The sequence below is a fragment of the Athene noctua genome, chromosome 1 (assembly GCF_965140245.1).
Source record: "Athene noctua chromosome 1, bAthNoc1.hap1.1, whole genome shotgun sequence".
In the NCBI taxonomy this organism is placed as follows: domain Eukaryota; kingdom Metazoa; phylum Chordata; class Aves; order Strigiformes; family Strigidae; genus Athene; species Athene noctua.
Genome location: NC_134037.1, coordinates 132,527,430 through 132,542,214, shown reverse-complemented (window position 1 = coordinate 132,542,214; position 14,785 = coordinate 132,527,430). Strand labels below are relative to the sequence as shown.

At 39.2% G+C, this 14,785-nt stretch overlaps 1 protein-coding gene across 1 annotated transcript in view; it reads right to left on the bottom strand.

The window, feature by feature from the left end:
- Positions 1 to 36: 36 nt before the first annotated feature.
- Positions 37 to 14,785, bottom strand: part of MAN1A2 (mannosidase alpha class 1A member 2) — a 151,114-nt gene continuing 136,365 nt past the window's right edge. The window contains exons 12-13 of the mRNA XM_074896783.1: positions 8,652 to 8,767; positions 37 to 4,784 (exon numbers count right to left, since the gene is read on the bottom strand). Of these exons, the coding sequence (XP_074752884.1) occupies positions 4,652 to 4,784; positions 8,652 to 8,767 (249 nt within the window). The 3' untranslated portion in view covers positions 37 to 4,651. The remainder of the gene's footprint in view (positions 4,785 to 8,651; positions 8,768 to 14,785) is intronic.

The window sequence follows — 14,785 nt, the reverse complement described above, 5'->3', positions numbered from 1 at the left end:
TTCTGGAGGCAAAGGACACAAACCACACCATTTTCACTTAAAGACATTCTTTATTCAATCTTTTTAATATACAATATTATTTTTAATCTGTAAAAAGTACATATGCAGGATTCCAGGTCAGAGGCAGAAGGTTTCCACATCAGAAGACAGACTTACGCCCTTTTATTATTTTGGAGGAAAAATAATCTGTCAGTTTTAGACAAAGCAAGAATAAAGGCAGAATGCAAATCCAACTTCCACCAAGCAATTAGGATTAAAGGCAACAATTCACCATAAGAAGTCAGGCTGTCTCCTTTGACTTTGGTGGTTCCCAACTTTTCTGGGCAATTACAGAGCACTTTGTTAGAAGGGGCTGACAGCCAAAGCAGCTAGTGCTTATCATCTCTGCTACAGTTGAATGCACATAACTTGCAAAAGAGCTTGGGTTTCCTCTTTGTATGGCAACTCAAACTCTTGAGTCAGAAGACTGTTTCTCAAAATTCAAGGAGCGAAAGAGGGATGTCTTATCAGGGTGAACAGATCTCTGAACTACAGTGTGGATCAAGAGCTTGCTTTCATTTTTCTCTGGTAACAAAAAGCCTGTTTCTTATTTGTCCCCTTAAAAACATGGACTAGATTTATTAACGTACATATCAGGCTCTATTTGCTAAAAGCCTGTTACTACAGCCCTGAGATGTAAACTGCCTCACCATTTTCTGTGGATGCCAGGTTACATTGTCGATCCTTTCAATGTTAATGCTATTAACCGCTTCTCCATTCAAACTAGGGAGAGTCACATTATGAAAGTTTGTAATATTTCATCAGGACAAGAGGGGATCATAAAGGACTGTCTGAGAGAGCTGTGCTTAGCTGTATATCAGCACAGGGTAGACATTTATCCTTAAAGGATGATATTACAGTGAGTGTGTCATTATTTTCACTTTTCAGAACCTAGATACTCAAAATTCAAATTTTCTAAAATACTGGGTGGGAGTGTCAGTGACTGGGAGGTAGAAGACAGTGATCCACAAATTTGGAGTAGGGGAGCTAAAGGAGCCTCAAAGGTGTGACTGGCACAGGGAACTACCTGCTTTTCCCTTTACTCCAGCATACATACTATTTTCCATACTTCTCTTAAACATTCAGTTTTAAGCACTACATTGTGCAGCAAAATGAACACCCAGAATATCATTCAAAGGTTTTGTTTTTAGAGGACAAAGCTAAGAAGTTGACTTCTTGTCTGCAGGACACACACAGCTCCAGGGTGGTCAATGGAAGCTGCAGAAATCCAGCTTCTTTGAAAAGTCAAGCTGTGTTAGAAAAAAAATCTACTGCTAGCAGATCCTGACCAACAGCCAAGCTTGAGTCTTGGATTAGGAAAAGAAATGAACATCCTTGTTTTGACTGTACGCAAAGGAAATAGACAATTCTGGGATTTCCAAGCTCTTGCCCAAATCCAGTGTGCCAAAAATGTATATGATTTTCTGTTCTTTATTTCATCCTGTAAGACAAGAGGGTATTGTAGAAATTGCTAAAATGGGACAGCTATCTAAGAAAAGGAGGATTGCTTTGTTAGAGAATACAGTGCAAGACTCAGAAACAACTAGGACTAAAAAGTCATTTTGTGCTTAAATTTACACTCTATCTTCATGAAAGTATGTAAGACAGCAGCAACAGAATGAAAATGGCAATATTCTACTGTACCTTACGTACCCAGAGGGAAAACAGTCTGAACTTTGGGTTGCACATAACGCCGTTCTGCAGATCAGAACCTACTTCTCTGTGAAGTACTTGGAATGAGGCACATCACTTCGGTCAGAAGTTTCAATATCCATGGTGCTTGGTTATTATGCACACACCTCGCCCAGAACCCATTACCTCAAAACTCAGCTTGCTCTAGGAAATCTCAGGATGGAGAGATTCATGAATGACACGGAAATTAGTCCTTAAAATACATTATTTTTGATAGACTATGCACATCAGTAGCTTCTGGAGGAAAAAGATAGTTTGTATTTTAAAGAGTGATAGAGTAGAAACTGACAGCTGTTGGGGTAACTGGAAAATGAGAAACAAGTGTCCTTTATTTGGTACCTGCTGCTTGTCTACACAAAGAAATAGCAGTACTGTACATCTGCTTTGAGAAAAATACCATCTCATAACATGAAATGGCTTAGGTCCTCAATTCAAGCATTCTTGTGGCAGTGAGTTAACCCATTGGGATTCACGGAGAAATTAATTTGAAGGGTCACTCTTTGATTCACAAGAAGGGGATGGAAGAGCAGCAATGATAAGAAGTTTGCTGTTTCTGGGACTCCAGAATTCTGTCCTTCCTCTGAACAGACTGGCAGCCATTCTACATCTGCATTTATCAGGTGGTGTATGGGGATGGTATATGGGGTGGAAAGTGCCCTTTTTCTTTCTCTCTCTCTCTCTCTTTTTTTTTTTTTTTTAACAGAATAGTCTGCTTTTCCTCTTTCTCCTTTGTACCCAGACAGATTTAGGAGAACAAGAGAACTGAGTGCAGTTTTAAACTAGTAACAATTTTCATGGGATGGGAGAAACTCAATTTGAAAACATAACATATCTGAACTTTGGAAAATGGAAAATGACTAGCTCTTCAGTAACTCACTGAATACTAATTAGAAAAAGAAATTTATGTGGGACCAGTAAGAGGAATCCATTTATTAAGCTACTTCTATTTTTAAATAAACAATTATTTGAATTAGTATTATTTCCTAGTTCAATTACTTTATCAGTTCTTCAATTATTTTTAAGGTACTGCTGCAAATTACAGTAACTAGTAACTGGTATTAAGGTAAAACATTGAGATTGGAGTTTCCTCCTCTTAAACTAAAGCAACTGTCTGGAAAATAGAATTTCATAGCATTTTTTCTTAGACTGTGTGATTTCTATGTCTAAGTTAGTGTCAAAGACAAGTATAGAAAAATTTTATGGGGGAAATTCTACTGTAATGTACAGTCAGATGTATTATCTTTTATATGTAAATCTTCATATAAGAACATTTTTTGAGGGGGACAAACAACACTCACTCCCTTTATATCTCATGCTGTACTGCTGTAGCTCACTGAAGAGTTCTTCTACTCACTGCAGTATGAAAACACAATCAATATTTTTTTTTAAGACTCAACCTGTGCACTAATTAGGAGGGAAAGTAGTACCTCACAGCTCTTTTTCAGCAAAGGGGTCAGTCACTATGGCAAAAGGATTTTGAGAGCTATAAAGGGGAGTAAAAATAATAATTTGAGCTGTAAGGATTCTGGAACAACGGTAAAAAAAAGGAGATTGAGATAATTTGAGATTTTAATTTCATCAAAAATATGAAACTTCTTTTAGTAAGTAAGTGAAGACTGAAACAGACTCCATTTAAGTGATACTGTCTAGCTCTGCCTAGGAATATATGAAAAAAACTCATGTAGGTAGCAGCATCTCATTCTTCCATTACTTTATGAGGAAGAGACTCTTTAGCTTCTTTTTCCACTCATATGTAAGAGATGTTATGTTCCTTCTAAAGACCATCATGTTGGCTTTGTACTGGAGCACCCAGAAGAAAAGAAGTTTTGTAAACTAAATCAAAGGCAGTTTGAAGTTTCTGTCACGCAAATACCTGCAAAGAAGGTTCTGTGAATAGCATCCAAAGAATGAAATTTCACTTTTAGGTAAAATCCAGATTGTGTGAAAAAATATAAAGCAACAAACTCCTGCTGCTTATCTTTATGGGAGCATTTTTAGGTGCCATAAACTGTATCCTCCTATATAAATCATGAGAGACTGTTTTTCTCATGTTGTCATCTCTGTTTATTTAGCTAAAAGAACCAGGACTAATAAGAGAGTGTTTTCTTCCATGTGACAGGATTTGTGAGGAAGGGAAACTCAGACTCCTTCCTACCCCTGTGATATGCTCCAGACTGTGACTGCAGCTTGCCAAATGAACTAAGCCCACGTTACTGACAGTGAACTACAAACCAAATGCTTACTAATTGTTGTTTTGGATGTAAGCATACAACACAGATCTTTCACCATTATTTTGGAAAGGGAAAATGAGGAGGCAATTGTTTTTATAGTTTAGAGTTTAGCTTTGAGGCCCTGAGAATGGCTGCCAGTCTGGACAAACAGATGCTCCTTAGAAAATTCAGACAGGTACAGAAAAAAATTCAAATCCTGATGCTGCTGGTGCAGTGATGTTGCTTTTTGTTGTTGCTTTGCTCATGCCATCATCAAACAAAAAAAAACAAAAAAAAAAAAAGAAAATCTAGGTATTTGGAACCCACCCGAACTGAAGAGGTGACTGATGTGTTGTTCCTTGCAACAGCGAACAGCAGCAGCAGCAAGTTCCTCTCCCTGGACGGGAAAGCCTCTTCTCCCTTATGCTGCTACATTTATATTAAGCAGTAGATTCCATGTCTTGCTAGGGTTCAAAGCACGTGAAGTCTCTGTCCTGCAAATACCACACTAGTGTGTTTTGGTCATGTATAAAACTGAACTTTTAACTTATCTATATGCCGAAGAGCTTTGCTTCTCACGCCGGTATTTGCTTGACTCAGAGGTCTAGTTTTATCAAGTGTCTGTCTCCTCTCCTGCTTAAAGTCTCAAGTGGTCCATGTAAACAAAACAGAGCTGAAAACAGTCTCTCTTCCTCTTCATAGAGCTGTTTTTATTGATATGCAGGATTTCCTGACAGTGTGGTGTTGGCTAAATGTAAAACAGGCAGAGGATGAGCTTCCGTGTTAAAAACCCAGTTGTCTAATGGTAGAAGGTCATCATTGGAGAAAAGCAGATACAAATACCTAGATATCAAGACAGAGAGAAAAAATGGTGGGTATTAAAGCAGAGAAACAGACAGGTAGGGGCAACACAGCAGCTTCAGGTCCCACCAGTCAGCAGCTAAAGCTATAAACAAGTTACTGGCTTTCAGTTTTTATATAGCACCCACACAGCCTTCCCTGTTATAATGATCTGAAGAGTCTTTTTATCATGATCAAACCCTTCAATGAAAAGTTGTCATAAAGACAGCATTTTGATCTTTCCAAATGACTTTTGTTTTTCAAGACTCCTTTCAAAGACTTACAATGTAAAACAAACATCAAGACAAAAAGGATGAGAAGTTGGAGAACAGGGGAGCAGAGAAGTTGTTGGCAAAAAATTCTTCTTAATGGAGTAAACCACTTGGAAATGACTCATTCTCTTTAATCCCAATCAAAGATTTTGAGGAAGCATAAGAGAAGCCAGTAAGCCATACTAGATATCTGACTTGTCATCACTGTGCTGGAAGCTGGTTCAGATTCAGGTGGGAGGAAATGGCCAGTATTTTGTGCAGAAGGGATTCATAAATGTGGTACATGATAAAGTAGTGCAGAGAAAATGAAGCGTGTAACAAAACTAATGTTTGTGGCCATACGTGGAAGAAAAGTTGTTGTTTTGTTGTTTTTTTTTCCTTAATATAGACTTTTGAATGTGGCTGTGCTACATGTTAATGGTAGGGATCTTTGTCAAGGTTTCCAAACTCAACTGACAAAATTCAAAAGGCATTTCCCTTGTTCCAGAAAACCTGACTGTGCAAGTGCAAGTGTAACGTCATGGGAGCACAGGAGCTCGCAGCTCCTGCTGCAGCTTTCTTTCCTGTCATCCAGAAAATGATAGGTCTTGCAGCATGTGACAAGGATGGGGTGTTGTTCCCATTAGTGGGGTCTGTCACATCCAGCACGTGCACACACATTGTTTTGCCTTTGCTCTGCTGAGGCTGCTGTTACTTCACTCTTTCTCAGACACTGGTAGTGTCTACTGTCTGCAGTCATGTGTCACTGCCTGGTCATTTTCCCATTGCCCTTATTTGGCAGTTGTATCCACAGCACAACACAGTCACTGAAGCTCTACTTTTTCCTTCCCTTCCTCACCAGTTAACTGTCCAGAGAGAAAAAGTTCTTGCTGAGATGATTCAGTTTTGTCCTGCATGTCTAGACTCTTTCTCTACATTTTTCATTAGTCTTTAAAGTGTCATGCCTTTCCTTTCCTCCTTACTCCTACCTTGCTTTCTTCCTCTGCAGCTCTCCAAACTCTTGTTCACCACAGCAGCAATGTTTCATCTTACTAAAATTCACCTTCCTCATTTGATTTACACTTTTTCTTTGAATAACTTAAGCAACTTACTTCTATGTCTTGCTCCTTCCCACTCACAGCTACCTTCTGTCCCTCATGCTGCCCAAACCCTCATAATTTGCCAAGTATCTTTGATGAGCCAAAGTTTCCGAGCAGTAACAATGCATATCTGGGAGAGGTATAATTTTGGAATTTGAGGGGAATGAAGAAGCAGAAGTTATCATGACTAGCAGAAAAGATCACAGCAGGCATTCTGTAACACACATTTTATGCCCCTCTTAGGGACATCTTCATTTTCCTCATGGCATCACACCCAATCCTTCTGTCCTTATTTTCATACCATTTGAACTATCCTGATCTATTTTATCTCAAGGTGATACCGGTTTCTAGTCTGGCTGTGCCAATCACATCAACAACAACATCTAATATCCAGCTCTCCAATAAAACTTCGTTTTGTCCCACAAGAAGGAAACAAACGAAACCAAAAACCACTAAAAATTTCTAAGTTCCTTCCTAAAACTGCCTTCTTTTGCTATATTTGCACTATAGTACATCCAGTTACTGAGTGATGCATCAGTGAATTTTCAAATCACCTTATTTAGGATGCAGACAGGATTCTGGAGATACTTCAAAGGTCAGTCTTGTCACCACAGAAGTCCCTTAGGAGCAGATTTCATTCTCTGATTTGGCTTTTATAGGCAGATCAGTCATATAAGATCAGGTCCTGGGGAGGTATTGCTTCTCTGACTGGACCTGTTTGCAACTGCTGCCTCTCTTTCTGGGAGTATAGCTTTCAGTCTCCAGAAAATGAAGGAGTAAGTGAAATAAAATTAATGAAGACAACAGAGGAGGTAGCAGTGGCTGACTTTGTTTCCCCATGCTATCATTATAAAAGAAAATATTGTGACTATGTAGAGAAATTTGGTAAGAAGCCAGCAGAAGGACAGAATAGCCAGACTCTCCCTGTACATGTGATGAGCTCAGAGACCCTTCTTGCCAGTGAAACATGTTGTGGTGTCTGAAGTAGGCACCAGTACTGCCACTTTCAGGACCTGCTTTCTCTCCACTGTATTTTGAGCTCCCAATACTCAAAAATTAACCTTCACAAACACCAGCTACAGCTAAAACATGACAATTTGATATTGCCAATACCGTAAACTATTTTTTCTAATAGAAACTCTATTTATTCTGCAAAGCCTGCATGCCATGCTAGACTGTCAAATGATTACAACTGTTTTATTGTCATATCACTGGGCTGTAAAGATAGAAAGGGCAGCTTAATGAGTCTTTGATGCTGACAGGTTTGTGCAACAACATATGTATCATCCTTTCCATCACACACGGGCAGAATGTGGTATGGATATGCAAGCAGAGGAAATAACTATGTCTCCTAATAGCAGCTCTGGCCTCATTCACACTGCCAGCAGTGGCTTCTGTCTGTGGATTTAACTAACTAAAACATTCCCCAACCTGTTATGCAGGAGGGGGAAAAAAAAGGGGGTAGGGAATATAGCCAACTCAGACACTTTCAAAAGAAAATTCACAAGATTTGAGGGAGGTACCCAATACAGGAATCTTGGTAGATTTCAATGCCAGAACTATATTACCAAATATGCTGCTGTAACTTGATTATTAAGAAAGTTGTCACACATCAGAAGACACTGCTTCACAGGCAAAACCCCAGAGCAATCACAACCATGTGACAAAAGAGTGCTCTTGATAGCTGGTTTGTGTCAATGATAGAGATTATGAGTACCCATGACATGCTAGCTCAGTTTTTAAAATGGATCTCTTAAAATCCCCACAAGATATTCCTATCTTTATACAAGTTTTTCTTATTGTATGTATCATCTCCGTAAATTAGAGAGTATGGCATATTCTAGTATAGCGCTTTTTGTATTAATTAAAAAGAAACACAGTGGAAGACCAATGACTGAACATTTTACCTTGAACTAAATATGCAACACAGTGCATGAGCTTCTTCAGGGTGGACTACAGGTGTCTTACTGATTTGACTAAATTGAAAATTTTTAAGTATGCAAGAGATTATAAAATATGCCTGATGTTCTTATTTACACCAAAAAGCATTCTAGAAAAATACATTGTGGGATAAATACAGAAAAATCATCCAAGGACATAAAGGACTTCCATTCCATGCATTTACTCTCTTCCAGTGACACACACAGGAGAAACAGGCTCTACAATATCAGAGCATGGCACAGACTTATATAAGACATGTCAAGTCAGTTTATCTAAAAAAACCAGTGTCTTTTGCACAGGGAATTTCTTGTAAGGAGATAACCTCTCCTCTGCTGTGATGCCAGAAATCAGAAGTCTGAAAAACTAAAGCTCTCTCAGCATAAGGTTCTTGCATGGAAAGTTCTGCTTGTATTTTCTGCTGGTAAAATGTGTTGATCTGGGTCTAAAACTAGGAAAAAAAGAAAGCTCAAACCATAAAACACCCTGACAAGACAAGACATTATTTGTTGAGCCACGACATTCTTCTAGAATTCAGATGCTATCTTTACAGGAAGATGCAAAGAGTGAAGAGAACTTACTTCAAAGTTTCAGCAAGAAAAAAGCTCTGCTGTACATCGTCATATGTAGGAGATGAGGAATAAACATCCTTGACGCCAGAAAAGCCACCACTGACTCGGCAATACTTGTCAATTGCCTGCAAAGAGGAAAAGAAAAGTAGAATGTAATTGTACAGCAAAATTTAGAAACATTATAGGATCAGGCTTGATCAACAAAGGAGGTTGCTCTTTCCGTGATGCATTATTCTGTTGTGAATCTCCTTGTCAGAGGATGCTGTGAGTATTAACAGCTCATGCTGACCAAAAAAAATAAAAAGGGACTGGACACATACAGAAGTAAAATCCCTCCAGAGCTACTAACGACACATTTGGCAAACTGCTAGATACTAAGAAAGTATTCTGCAGGAGAATACTTTCCTTCCTGGGTATTTACTGTTGATTGATACTGATGACAGGACATAGACTCAGTAGACTTTTGCTCTGAGCTGGTACAACTCCTCACAGGGAATGCTGAGTAGAATGTCCATCAGGCAATCCATACAACATGTGCTATGAGGTGCATATGAAGATGACAAACATCTCTGGATTTTGCAGCTGGAAGAGTTTGAAGAGTTACAGTAACTCTGTGACTAGTAGCTTGTCATAGGACTTAACTGAAAGTAGGAATAAAATGCTGTACTCATCTTTAGGGACTGTTGATTTCACCTTATAAAGTTCTAGCTGCTGCTTTCTCCCCACATTTCCATGTCCTACATATGCTCTTCTCTGGTTCCCCTTTTTACAGTTGAAATGCAAGTCAGCTTGTGTGCTGGACTGCAGAATTGCTCTTTAAAGCATGAAGTTTAAATCCATAAACGTTCATGGAGAAAGAGGCCAATGGATCCGTGACTCACAAATCACCCAGATAATCAGCTCCAACACAGTACTGCAAGAAGCACAATGGAAGAGGAGGAGACTGGAAAGAACGTTAGCAGCTCAGAGCACCTCTTGCCTAGGCTTTCATTATTCCGCTCACACACATGACCTTAGAGCACACAACGATATCAGCCATTAAAACCGGCCTCAAAGAAACGACTCTGAAATGATTCACAGGTTATCTGTGCTTCCCCGTTGCTTTGGCGGTGCTTCCTCACCAGACACCAACTCTTTTAATAGATTCATGCAGGGACAGAAAAGGCACAGTGATGAAGGAAAATGTTTGGCTCAGGATGTCTGTCATTACCAACTACTGAATGTAGCTAATCTATGATTCAGCCCGTTAGCCTCTATGAAGGTTCTTCTCCACATGGTGCTTTAGGCCCAGATTTTTGTTAATTCTGATTTTTGCTAGTTATAATCAACAGAAGTGAGGGGAGTCAAGGCAGGGGAGCAACTAAGTTATGAATGATGCAGAGAAAACAAATTCAAGCAAAATTAACTCTTCAAGGTCCTTACTATAGCCTCTGCAAACTAGAAATACTGGGAAACAAAGGAGAATTTTCCACTGGACACATGCATGAAGAATGCTGGCAGATGCCATCACTGAAATCAGGAGGAAAAGTGAAAAGGCAAATGAGCAAGGTACCAAGGACAGTAAGTTACAGCACATCAGGTACTACAGCTAACCTCCTCCTAGTATACACTTTTACCCTGTGGAAATGTGAGGTTGTTCATGGACCAAAGAATAATCCAGACTGTTCAAAGTTCTTTCAAATTTCTGAATACCAAGATTTTCAAAGAAGCGAGAGGAGAGACTGATAAAAGGATGTTACTGGAATTGCTGTAGCTCTAGAGCCTGAGCTTATGCCAAGAAAGGTACCATCTTTCTTGGCAAAATCTAATTCTCGCTGTAACTCCCTATCTCATGCTGAGCCTTCTCCAAGTCCAAATGGAAACTCTCCCTTTTTGGGAGGAACTTGAGCCTAAAAGGAAAGTGTCTGGATGAAATCTTTTCAGATCTGGTTACTGGTGCAGTCTAGGGCTACACTGAGACTATTTGTATGTTGGAATTTGGGTTGACCAGGTTTTCTCTACAATCTGGAAAGAAAGGTGTATGCAACACACCCAATAGCATCTCACGCATGACAATCTCTTTGCATGCTCTTGCACACTGCATGTGATGCTACCTATCACATGGCAGCCAAATAAACAAAAAAAAAGGAAAAGGAAAACATTAATCGCTTCGCCAACTTCTGAAGAAGCACATGCTGTTTATGGAACCATTTGCGTGTTCCTCCTCACAAGTCCTATAGCCGCTAGGCAGGTGTTGAATAAACAAGAGCCAAAGCACTTTTGCTTTCTAAGCAGGAAATTAAGTGCCTCCCTCTTGCCACTATCCCCTTTTTCGTAACCCTGCAGAACACACCTTGTCTCTGCACTGGAGTGTGGCAAGTTGGGGGTGAAGGTGCAATGGTTAAAAACCTGCCAGAATTTCTAGCATGCAGAGTCTGACCTTGCAGATGTTCCACTGGTCAATGATTCGTAACCCTGACACTGTATGGCACAGCTTGGACAGGAGGAACTTGCTAGTGATTGTGGCAAAATGAAAAGAAGAAACAAACAGTACCACTGTTAGTGCAGTGTCTACTTCAATTCGTTTATTCTGGAAGCTGCAGACAATAGATAGCACTGAGAGCCTGCTCCATGCTGTAGAGGTCTCATGCTTAGATAATTAAGCGCAACACTGGTGAAACCAGCAGGCCTAGAAGCCTGAAGAAAGAAAATGCATGGTTTATATTGATTTTTTTTTTTTTTTTTTGCTTACAATTACCAAGTAGTCTTGTATCTTCAGAAATTTCTCCTTGGGGAGGCTGACTCTGTTCAGGAGTTCATGATAAGCAGAGGATTTATCCCAGCTGGTCAGAGATCTAAACACTGCAGGTAGTAATGAACTGCAGAGGAAAAATTTCTCTGAAAGACCGCTATACAGCTATTCATCCAAATATGGATAAACATATTGTCCTTGATCCAGAGGTGTACAGAACTTCAGGATACTGTCTGAAGAGTTCAGTGCTGTAGACAAGCTGCTTAAAAGGTACTTCAAATTTCCAATGTTCTGCCTTCACACAGATCTCGAAGTACTTGGTGTAGAAGCATCTGATCTGTCACCTGGCTACTCTTTCACTCAAAGACCAGTCTCCCTGGTAAAATGCACCCTAGAGGGAATTCCTAGATGACTGGAAGGGTATCAAGGTAATGCTACTATTAGGAGGCTGAATAATTTTAGAATAGCATACTTGATGTTATTTCCAAAGAATTACGGAAACACATGTTAAAAATATAGAAGAATAAATGGATAATTGACACCAATAAGCATGGTCTTACAGAAAACTATCTCTCTTACAAGCTTAATATTTGAGGTCTACAAATTGACTAATAAAGGTAACTGCAGAGGTGTAACAAACTTAAAAGTTTCTAAAGCAATTGACATGGTACCATAAGATGTTATGAAAAGACAAAGCAGTACTGTACCATATCAATATCACTATCTTAATTTAAAACTGACAGTGCTCTAAGAATGAGCTAGCACTGTAAAATCACCAAAGAGAGCTGCTTCTCACAGATATCTACAAGGAACCGTCTGAAGTTTTATCTGTCACCGCAAAACTGTTGCTGGTAAAAATGACGTGGGTAAATATCAGAAGACAGTGTAATCTGGTGGTAACTCGGCCTCAACCAGGCACATAATCCTAAATCTAGACATAAAGGCTGTGTAACTGCAGAACCAGATTAGTCTGGAAAGTAGAGACACTTCAAAGAATTCAGTGGCCACATGAGACAATGCAGTATGAGTTCCTGCTAGGATATTGTGGCAGATGTACACACAAGGACAGTAAACAGTAACAGGGATATAATTTTACTTTTGCAGAGGGCTGTGGGTAAAGTTAAAACTAGAATATGCAATTCTAGAATTCATTTTTAAAAAAGGATGATGAACTAACATGAGTGCAGATATTTGGAGAAAATGCTTTACAGTGAGAGACAGTACAATGTGTTTAGCATCTTAAGCAGACTTGGTGGTAAGCTTATTACAACCTATGAAAACTCTCTGGAAAGGAAATGTGGGGGAATAAAAGACATTTTAATATGGTATAGGAAATCACAGGAAAATCCAGTGATTAACAGCTGAAATTAGACAAATTCAAATGGGAAACAAAGCATATATTTTTAACAGCACAAATAATTAAATAACGGAACAAACTACCATAAGAAGTGAATTTTCCAGTTCCCTTTATACAAATCAAGAGTAGAACAGAAGAATATGCAATGGTGTACTCTTACTAAATACATGTGTGTCTGCTTGTAATTAATGCCTATGACACACAAGGAGGTCAGAGTTGATCTAAGTTCTCTGGAAATAAAATTGGAGATGCCTCTAGATTGCACCCCAGCTCTCTTTGTTCCTCTGAGGGTGTTTTTGTGGTTGCATGTGGGACTCTTCTTGACTATGCCAATAACATGCTCATAAAAACTGTGCCAGTCTCTTCACCAGCTGTGATACCCATGAATTGTGAACCATGTTTTTTTCACCTCCAACTATACCTGGCTCTTTTCTGTCTACCTTGCTTCACGAAGGAGAGCACTATAGGTCTTTTCCACTGCATCTTACTGTCAGTCCTCAGTTTGCCTGAAGTTAGCTCAAACCTGAGGTCTTGTATATTATTTTCACTGTAAGTAGAAACTCTATAAACAAACTCCACAGCCTCCATGGTACAATCCTACTTGGTCAGATATACAAGTCCCCAACAGTAGTTGAACCCTTCGTTCACACAGCTTAGATTAGTAATTGGCTTTACATGCCTATTGTGAAGTGGTAGCTCTTACTGCTTTCAAATAATCCGCCTAGAAAGGATTTTAGTAATTTTCTGTATTTAACCTTGCATGCGTATTTCTGTAATACTTCAACCAGCCCCCCTGCATACCATCATCCAATTTGTCCAGCCCAATACAATTGAGATGGATGATATCTCTAGTGCTTAGTATTAGGGAGAATCAACCATTTTTTTTTATTAGGAAAGAGATACAGAACCTGTCATTGGGATTTATGATCACTGAGGGAATATAAGATTCAACTTCCTGGTTTTTCCCCACAGACACTAGATTTGGAAAGGTATGATAAAACAGGCCTTGGTCAAAGCACATCATCTGCACTAAAATGTCCATTTTGTCTAAAAATCTAGATAATAAAGGCAAAAAAGAAGCTGCTAATGGTGAAACAGATAAAGAAAGTACAGTACAAAGATAAGCATACACACACAATCCAGCCTTCCGTGCAAATTCCCATTCATAAAAGGCAGAGGGAGATCTGGGTTGGGAGTGCTAAAGACACTTAAGTAACGCAGTATATTTAAAAGTCAGGTGGTTCTGTAATGTATCCTAGATCATCTCTGAAGAGTTCTTAAAGTGACAGAAGCAGACCTCTAACATTATCAGTGAACTCGCCCAAATCCATTCAGGTGGGGATGTATTCATCCATTCAGAGAAGTAAACAAGGGAGACCACCAAGAACTCAGTCATCAAACACCAGGTTACACCAGGTTCACAGTAGAAAAATAAGACCATTTAGATCTCAGAAACAAAACTCAGTTTCCCCAAAAGCTTAGAAGAACTACTAGACTTCTGATGAGGAAACTATCACTCACCATGAGAAAGTCTGTAATACAAATTTCAAAGTATGCTTCAGTGGTTGAAAGGCAAAAGAAAGTGAATACAGACAGTGTTGTACAAGAGCAGCAAGCCACTGCTGTGTGTGTCGTACCAGATTCTTCTCTATTTAAAAATGGAGGAATAAACATAACCAGAGCTCTGTGTGGTAGGGCGAAGGAAAAGTAGTGAGTAGATATGAGTCAACACAAGAGCTTATTCTCTATATGCAGGGAACAGAAAACCCTGGGGAACAAAAAGCTTCCCAAGCTTCCGTGTTAGTATGATGGTGGGGTAAGAAAATCTGTAATTGTGGAAGGGAGGGCTATGCAAAAGCATTTTTGAAGAGTTTGAAAATATTTTATGGCTATGTTGGATAAAGAAACTTTTTATTGAGGAAGCAAGTAAAAAAAGGCACTCTGTAAGGACAAGGGCTGCTTCATTTACACAATTTTGATGCAGGCTGACAGAAGGATAAAATAAAACCCTACCCTGCACACAGAGAAAATTGGAGGAGGGTTTGGTCTGAAAGC